Source organism: Populus euphratica, unplaced genomic scaffold, assembly GCF_000495115.2.
Source record: "Populus euphratica unplaced genomic scaffold, PopEup_1.0 scaffold26.1, whole genome shotgun sequence".
NCBI lineage: Eukaryota > Viridiplantae > Streptophyta > Magnoliopsida > Malpighiales > Salicaceae > Populus > Populus euphratica.
The window spans coordinates 299,613-307,956 of NW_011499896.1; the positions used below are offsets into that span (position 1 = coordinate 299,613).

The 8,344-nt window shown below is 36.7% G+C and overlaps 2 protein-coding genes and 1 long non-coding RNA gene across 3 annotated transcripts; 1 reads left to right on the forward strand and 2 right to left on the reverse strand.

The window, feature by feature from the left end:
- Positions 1-25: 25 nt before the first annotated feature.
- On the forward strand, positions 26-698 carry LOC105132015 (uncharacterized). Its single transcript, XR_843527.1, has 3 exons — positions 26-97; positions 177-219; positions 455-698. It is a non-coding gene; the product is annotated as an uncharacterized LOC105132015 (long non-coding RNA).
- Positions 699-1,707: 1,009 nt separating this feature from the next.
- RALF1 (rapid alkalinization factor 1) lies at positions 1,708-2,304 on the reverse strand. Its single transcript, XM_011035266.1, has one exon. It carries the CDS (start codon positions 2,221-2,223, stop codon positions 1,876-1,878), a length of 348 nt encoding a protein of 115 aa, XP_011033568.1. The 5' UTR covers positions 2,224-2,304; the 3' UTR covers positions 1,708-1,875.
- Positions 2,305-4,103: 1,799 nt separating this feature from the next.
- On the reverse strand, positions 4,104-7,031 carry LOC105132140 (protein LOW PSII ACCUMULATION 1, chloroplastic). The gene is given in 11 exon segments (XM_011035468.1): positions 4,104-4,213; positions 4,646-4,742; positions 5,039-5,091; positions 5,093-5,140; positions 5,360-5,533; positions 5,838-6,076; positions 6,265-6,315; positions 6,318-6,495; positions 6,799-6,838; positions 6,840-6,912; positions 7,016-7,031. Coding segments are annotated over 11 exon segments (1,044 nt in total). The 3' UTR covers positions 4,104-4,138.
- Between the last annotated feature and the right edge of the window lie 1,313 nt (positions 7,032-8,344).

The window sequence follows — 8,344 nt, forward strand, 5'->3', positions numbered from 1 at the left end:
TTTTTTTTTAATGCACCTGCACCTATGTTATATTTAAACCATAATTCTGACTTAATTGTATTGGCCTTTTCAGGTCCAATATCTTCTTCAGCAGATGGTGAGTTGTCATTTAGATCTCGCTTCTCCTTTTAGCTTATACCATCGTTACAGACTGATGAATCTGTTTTTTTTGGCAGCAAAGTAGGTTTCAAACAATGTCGGACTCCATTGTTTCGAAGAATATCCTTACAATTGTTTTTACTTCTCTAATTTGGAGGGGTGGGGGGTGGGAATCTGACATGGGGTAGGAACAGACATATTCTAATTTGCTCTGTGATTGATATTAATGGGAGGTGCCTGTCATGTATACTAATGATCTTTTATGCAGAAAAGGTGTCTGATATTCTTGTCTGTGCTTTTCACTATTTATGGGTCCATGGACATTGTTTATTTTGTTTCCTTGACTTCAATGCACTTGATGAAATGGGAAACCGCATAGATGAGTTGGAGAAGAGCATTGACGAGCTTAGAGAAGAAATGGGAGTTGAGGGTTCTCCATCTCCATTGGCTCCATCCAAGTTTAAGACAGAGGAAGGTTCTGCTTAGAATTAGTCAAGCACATATTCTGTGGAAATCCAAGGACAAGTTTAATTTCATGCTGACTTCTCAACATTTATGTTGCGAGAAATCTAAATTTGTGTTTTGTGTTTTGCTCCTAACCCTGTTCGTCCTCTTCATGGTCAGTGTTGCGAGAAATCTAAATTTGTGTTTTGCTCCTAACCCTGTTCGCCCTCTTCATGGTCGGTTTGGGGCTGGGGAGTAATAGTTACTTGTGTAGAAGAAACTTGCTTACAAGTTTGGGATGATGTATGGCGATTGAAAATTAATCCGCTTGTGCCTTCTAATTTAATATGGTTTCATCATGTGTACTCTGTAACTTGCCATGAGATTGCTGGCCATTATCCTCTATAATGGCACTACTTAAGGTTAAACTAGGTATTAATTTTGCTCAAGTGTTTTTTTATCTGCACATGAGCTTTTGATCCTGGTGAACCACCAAGTCCGAGCCTATCCGCACTGCCTAATTTGCCTGAAATGTGATTTCTGGTATTTGCACGAGCTTCCAGTTAGGAAGGCTTTTCAAGATTCCACCTTTTGGAGGTTTTGCTGGAACAACACTTGTTGTATCTATTCTGCTTTGCAGCTTAATGCTTTTCATTAGATACTCTGCTCCTGGTAGGAAAATTGCAGGCAAGGACCTGAGAAATTAGCTGAACTTCAGGTCTTTAATCACCGACAATTTTAATCATTGTGAAGATTTTGGCTGTTCCCAGCACTTTCTCTATTGCAAACGGCTGATGTTTTGTCAACTGTTCCAATCATAGAATTCACGGCGTGGGGAGATTTGTCAAGTACTGTCTTCTTTCAATTGCCCTTTTAGTTTCAACGCTTTGAAGCCATACAAACAGGCTATTCAACGGTTACAATTTTTCTCATGCCTTGACCATAACAATGGACATTGAAATGGAAGGATCAAGGGCTCCCTTGCATCTTTCAGAAGAAGAACATCAAGCATATGATGTCCTCTCACTCTCCCAAATGGTCATGGTTTAACAAACAAAACCCCTCAAAAATTCTTGCAACTTGTATAATTAGTAAACAAGAAGATAGCCAGGAAATGGAAAGTAGCAGAGAAGAAAAAAAGGAAGCAACGAGGACATGGTCATGTATATCAATGGAAAAACAAATTGCTGCATTTATATGTGACCCTTCACATTCATTTAGTAAAAACAAGACTGACCATGCGTTTCAAAAAGAAAAAACAACAATTAAACAAACTACATACCATACACAAAACATTGCAGTGGTTGTTTAAGAAGATAAACAAAAAATCACTCAACTACGGCAGCGAGTAATAGCACTGCAACCACGGCTATAAGGGTTGGCCTCTGCACCTGTCTTGCAATTGTAATAGGATGCACCTCTCTGGGAACATGGTACGTTGTCCTTCTCCAAAGCATCGTAGCTTATGTAGTCGCTAGTCGCCAATATCCGCCTGTTGATCTCCGAGTCCATCTCAAACTCATCGTTTCCCATGCATTCTGCCACCGTTCCTTGGCATCCTCTGGCTCTCGTTGGGACCCAGTTGAGGTTGTGGCCTTCACTCGCATCGACGGTGGATGAAGAGATGATCAGAGCTGAAAGGAGTAACACGAGGAAGAGATAGCGGTAGGAATTGTCCATTGTTTTTCTTCTTTGTTTTCTCTTGCTTCTTTTCTATGTTTCTCTTCTCCTGTGTTGCATCTTATTCACAGAAGCGTAATTTAATAAGAAAGCTGGCCAGCAACTTGGTTACGAGTAGTTCATTGTGAAGACAAATGACTTCATTGTGAGGACAAATGACCTTAATCTTGTCATTATTTACAAATATGACACCCTGACCTCGTCATCACCAATTGAATATGAAATTGTTTTATTCATTATTTAATGAGTTTGGTAACATGATAGGTATATCTCTTTATAAAAGTGCACATAAATTGAGAAAAAAAATTATTTTTAATTTTTAATTTTTTTGATGATTTTGACATCTTTATAAATTAAAAGCATTTAAAATATTAATTTCAGTCTATGAGCTCATTCATAATTATTAATTAGTTTAATAATGAATTGCAATAATTGGTACTTACGGAAGTTATTTCCCTTGTATGCTATATGTTCTTAAATCTTAACAACAAATTTTAAACTAAATGGAAACGTGTAACTTATGGTAGTTATGCAATTAGATGGATGGTGCTGCCCTTGCCCTCCTTGTACGGAAAACATTTGGAAGTGTAATAAAATTTGTTTTTAAAATATTTTTTATTTAGAAATTTATTAAAATAATTTTTTTTTTATTTTTTAAAAATTATTTTTGATATTATCATGTTAAAAAAATTTAAAAATAAAATAAAAATTAATTTTAAATTTAAAAAAACCTAAATTTTCACGAAAGGAATCGGTGCAAGTCCACCCAAACGTCCAAATCTAAGGACTATAAAATAATCAGCACAGGAACACGAAGCAAAATCTAACCCGAGAATCGAGAATTTTTTAATAATAGGTGAAGTCAAATCTTTGACCAAGCTCGTTCCTTTCACAGAACAAGTTCAAACTGGTTCTAACTAGCATGAGGAAAATCTGATAATTCTTGAACTGTTCAATACCTACTAGGAGAAATTGATAAAAAAAAACGAAAGGGAAGAAAACGAAGAATATGCCATCACCCATCTTGTCGTATGTTGAGAACTTCCCTGAGCATACACACACGGTTAAACGATTACAAATGAATCATGCTGCCTAGAGATGAGGTCTGCAGCTCACGTCCAGTTCATCATTGAGAGAGAAAATGTGTCTTAACTTGGGAAATTCTCTGCAACAGTCTATCCTTTAAGATGGAACCCTTGCTTGAGAAAGAGCCTCACCAAGAACAAATCTAGTGGCCATTGGAGTAAAGTTGAGTTCTTCATGAATGTAAGAGAAGTATACTGCAGTGACCCAACCAGTACGAGCTGTGGATTTTGCTTTTCCCTTTCAATAATTATCATGTATTTGGTGGATTCTTACTCAAATCTTTCTACATCTTCAAAAGTAATCTGGGAAACCTGATTTGCAAAGACCGATATTTGGAAAAACGAAATTACATTATTTATGATGCAGAACGTGCATTCAAATCTTGGAAGCCAATGAACAGCTCAGTTCCCTGAGAACATTGTTCAAGAATCCAAGAAACAAAGGGTTAATAAAGGCAAGGCGTGGCGTTTGGGACATCATGATCCGAATGGAAGTTGATTATATAAATAAATAAAACCGAGAAGCTCTGCTGTACTATAGAATACGTGAACCACCATAGTACTTTCTAGTCAACAGTATCTGTATCTCCATTCTCTTAAATATTTGCATGGTAAAATTCACAGTACTTAGAAAAAAATAAATGGATTATAGGTTCTCTGTAATGCGGCAAGCTTTCTTCCAGTAAAACCACTTTTATAACAGAGATGGCACAATGAGATATCACCAAGCGTGGTATACAGCTCACAACATCGATCACAAAAGAGGCAGAAAGAACGTGCTTATTTTTGTTTTCCCTCAAAATTCTTTGAATTGGCAGAACCACTGACTGCTATCTTTCCAGCTTGCTCAAGAATGCTTCTATTGGTGGGAATTCATTTACAATCTGTTGCCGGTCAGGCAAGCCCTGCAGAGAAATAGGAGTCAGCGACGATAGCAGAATACGAGAAATTGTAAATTCTAATTACAGTTCAAGAAGTCCTGCTCTGACATACACTAGTCAGATGGTAGCTCAAGAATTGCAAAGAAGTCACTAGTTACCAGCAGTTTAAATTATTCCACAATCACAAGGCAAGGGACCAAGATGTTGACAAAATCGATATATAACATGGATTCAACAGCTAGATGCTTTACCAATATCAAATGCTGATGCTGGATAACTGATGAAAGACAGGAATAATTTTGATGAATTCCAGACTTCCAATCTTTACTGCATCAAGTGACCAAGTCAAGTAATAAGAACTGTTATCTCTACAATGTGAGCTTCAACACCGCTCAAGTTTCCCTGGTAATAGTACAATCTCCACTAAGCTTGCCGAATGATACCATACGCACTTGCTTTCCCTGATCTCCGAACTCGACCATCAAGGTGAAGTATTACGTAGACATCCTCACCAGGACAAACTCCTTCAGATTTCTGTCGACCCCTTATCCGCCTAAATAAATTAAAAAAGTCTCACTAACCGGAAGAAAACTAAGATCTACAAGTTAGGCAGGGGTCAAAAACAGTAAGGCGAGACAAACAATTTTCTGCTTATAATTCTTTAATCCATGATCATGAAAGGTACAAAATTGTATGATCCCAGGATAAGTAAATTGGCATAATGCTTACATGAAGAACCTAAAAATGACAACTAGTACAAGAAGTCAAATATCCATTTGTTTCAAAAATGAACTACAGGCTAACTTTTGTGACGGTAGAAAGATGAATACAAATTGAGCAGCATCTGACCTTTCACATTCAGCTGGTGACACAACCTAGACTCTAAATCAAATCTCAGCTTTTCAACTTTGATTTTGCAATCACAGAATGAGTTCATTTCTCGAAATCTTCCTACCATGGTGTCATCAAAGCTAAGATAAGAAAAAAGGGAACAAAAGTTCTACTAAGCTATTCGATCCCAAACGAGATAAGACTGGGAATAGCGAGAAAGAAATCCCTAGAAAATGAACCTGACGTTGACAGCATGCTAATGGAAAAAAACTGCAATACTGTCCCCACATATCCTTAGGAGCGAAAGAAAGAAACACTCAAGGAACCTTTACATCTGACCCCAGTGGAAGGAAGAGGGGTAGCTGCTTTTTGAGGAACACCAAACCCTTTCTTCTCTACTTCAGGAGCCCTGCTTTCACCCCAAATAACAGGAAGTAAAAGAGCACCTTGCGGGACGACCTCAGTTCAGAACCTCTCGGCTTTCTGCATGGCCGGGGAAACGGTCTCCTTTCCCTGCTAAAACCACCTTAAACCCAAGCCACATAATTTAGGGCATTAAACAGACAATATTTTGGATGCTAAAATAAGATGCTGCAAAATGTTATGAAAGTGAGATACGTAGCTGGCTGGTAAAAGTGGAGCTAACAATCTTAACTGTTTCAATCACTTCAACACAGCAGAAAGTATCACGATACAATATTATGGCGCACTTTCAGATGGTGTTCTCCTTATTTAGAATGGAGGACAAGGCAATATTTTCATAGCTATCTGTTCATATATTCAGACCAGACATTAAATAAAAAGTGCAGGAAAGTACTTTGTTGTTATTAAGTTTGTAATTATGAGACCACATGTATGTAATTTGATGGGTAAAGAACAAAAAAGTCTTGTTACTATCTGGTCTAACAGTGTCTCGAGGCTGGACAAGTTTAACAACCTGATCTGTGGAAAGGTGCAAAGGCAAGCTTGACAGAGTTTCGTCTTTTGTAATCTCTGCAAGTTGCTCTTCCCCTATCTTATTGTCCCGGAAAAATAATGCCCCAAGAACTATGATGCCTGTAGATTGCTGATTCAAAACCCTGGTCCTTTTAGAACCAAGCTACAAGGGTCAGTCAATGATCATAATCAGTGCACTCATCAATTATACAAGTAAACAGAGGAAAAGAACTAAATTCAAAGGTTCTCTCACCAACTATAGTATAGATCAATCCAGCTCAGTTTTTATGTATGAGAGACAAAGGTACCTCCAGTGTTGGTGGCAGCATTTCCAGCAGTTTCCCAGAGGTCAGGGCATCACCACCACCTTTAATAGCACGAAAAAGCCTTGGAATTGTGAACAACAGTGAAATACCTGCAGCTGCTGAGAATGCCGCATAAAAGAATCTTGCAAAACTGCGAGATGGGGCTTGGACCTCACTAATAAGTTTGAGATCTCGATTAAAACCATAGCCTATGTCTTCTCCATCTAACCTAGCCTGTAAACATGCTAAGCGTTATGAGAGATAATGCCAAAGGATCTGAAGTTTAAACCTTTCAACTGTAAAAGCCAAGAGCTGCCAAAATTCAATTATATAGTATCATAATCCAGAGACTCGAGGTTAAGTTCATGTAGAATAAAGAATGTTTAGGTGCAAACCAAACTGATATGACATGTTTATTTTCACAATCTGCCCACATCAGGTTGGGGTATTAAGAACTACCTGAGATTGAAGTACAAATGTTAACCCAGAAAAAGTGATTCGACAAGCTTAATATGTGAGAGAAAGCTGAGTGGAAACCCCTTCTTGCTATTCCCTGAACTCAGGCAAAGCTCTAAATGGTGCCTAATTTGAGGTTATATTCCCTCAAAGCAGTACATAGGCAATCCAAGGCTTTCTTCCTTTCCCCTCTTCCTCAAAAAAAGAAAAGAAAAGAAAAAAGCAATGCTGAGATAGCTTCAAGTGTCAGATCTCATGGTTCACAGAGAAAAATAGAAGCTTCAATAAAGACTCAAACCAGAACTACTTTTCATCCTCCAATGGAAAGATACATGGAAGTTGAGAAGTGATCAGGTTTGATGTGAAAGAATAGAAATTATAGTTAAGCTTGTGGCGTTGACAGATTGAAGGCTTTACCTGAAAATCTTCCAAAGTTTGAACGCCAAATGTTGAGAAATCAGGTAAAAAAGGAATAGACATTTTAATTTTGAGTTAACTGTCTGGCATTAAACTTGGACTTAAGTTAACTGTCAAGTATTAAACAAGGAATAGACATTTTGAATACAACATTGTCATCCATTTATGCATGGAAGAAACTTCCTGCAAATGCCCCACTTTATGATCCATGCTGAATCATTTCTCAAGTTTCAGTATAGTTATCACTCTACTCCTACTCAGCATCATTGTATCATTTCCCACGAGTAAGTAGCATGATTATTGATAATAACCAACCATCTCCTTTTACACAGAACAAGAACCTAAAATTACATATATAGTTTTAAATGATAACATTCAGATTCGGGTTATGAATACCCCATACCGATCGGGTCAGGTTTGGATATAAAAAATCCATACCTATTCAAGTTGGGTTCGAGTAGTTATTTTGAATTTAAATTTGAGTATGAATAGTACCGACTTATGGCTTTGCCATCTTTAACATTGGATTTGCTAGAAACTCCTCAAATTCTAAAAAATCTAAACAATTAAAATAATAATAATAATAATAATTATAATGCTAAAAATAATAAAGAAAGTGCCCCGTCCCTATAAAAATAATAATAATAATAATAAAGAAAGTGCCCCGTCCCTCTGCAGAAATTAAAATTGACTATATCAAAGGAATAGACAATATAAATACAATTTCCAAATATATTAAATCTTAATTCACCAAAGATATTTTGATGCAGAATTTCTAAATCCAGTGCCTAAATTTCAGTATGATATTGTTTTAGCTAGATTCTTTTGTTCTAGCTATAAAGGATGGCTTTTTGGAAGCAATGACTATATTCTCTCCAGAAGCATCATCTTTATTAGACTCATCAGATTCGTTTTCTAACTTGTCATCCTCATCGCTCTTCCTTTACAAAACTTTTGAAGTAGCTAGGGTTACCCTTTTGGTTTTCCCATCATCTGCCAAAAAGGATCTATCGAAATCACAAAACGCTATCCAGAGCCATCATTAAAATCCCCGGTCTAATATGTTAATCTAGAATTGAAATTGGACTAATTAGACAAGTTTTTAAAAAAATAAAAAAAAGTAAAAAATCTGAATTAATTTATAAAAATCTAGCTAAAAACCTGGTTGTAACTCATTAATTATTTTTAAATTAAAATGATATTATTTTGA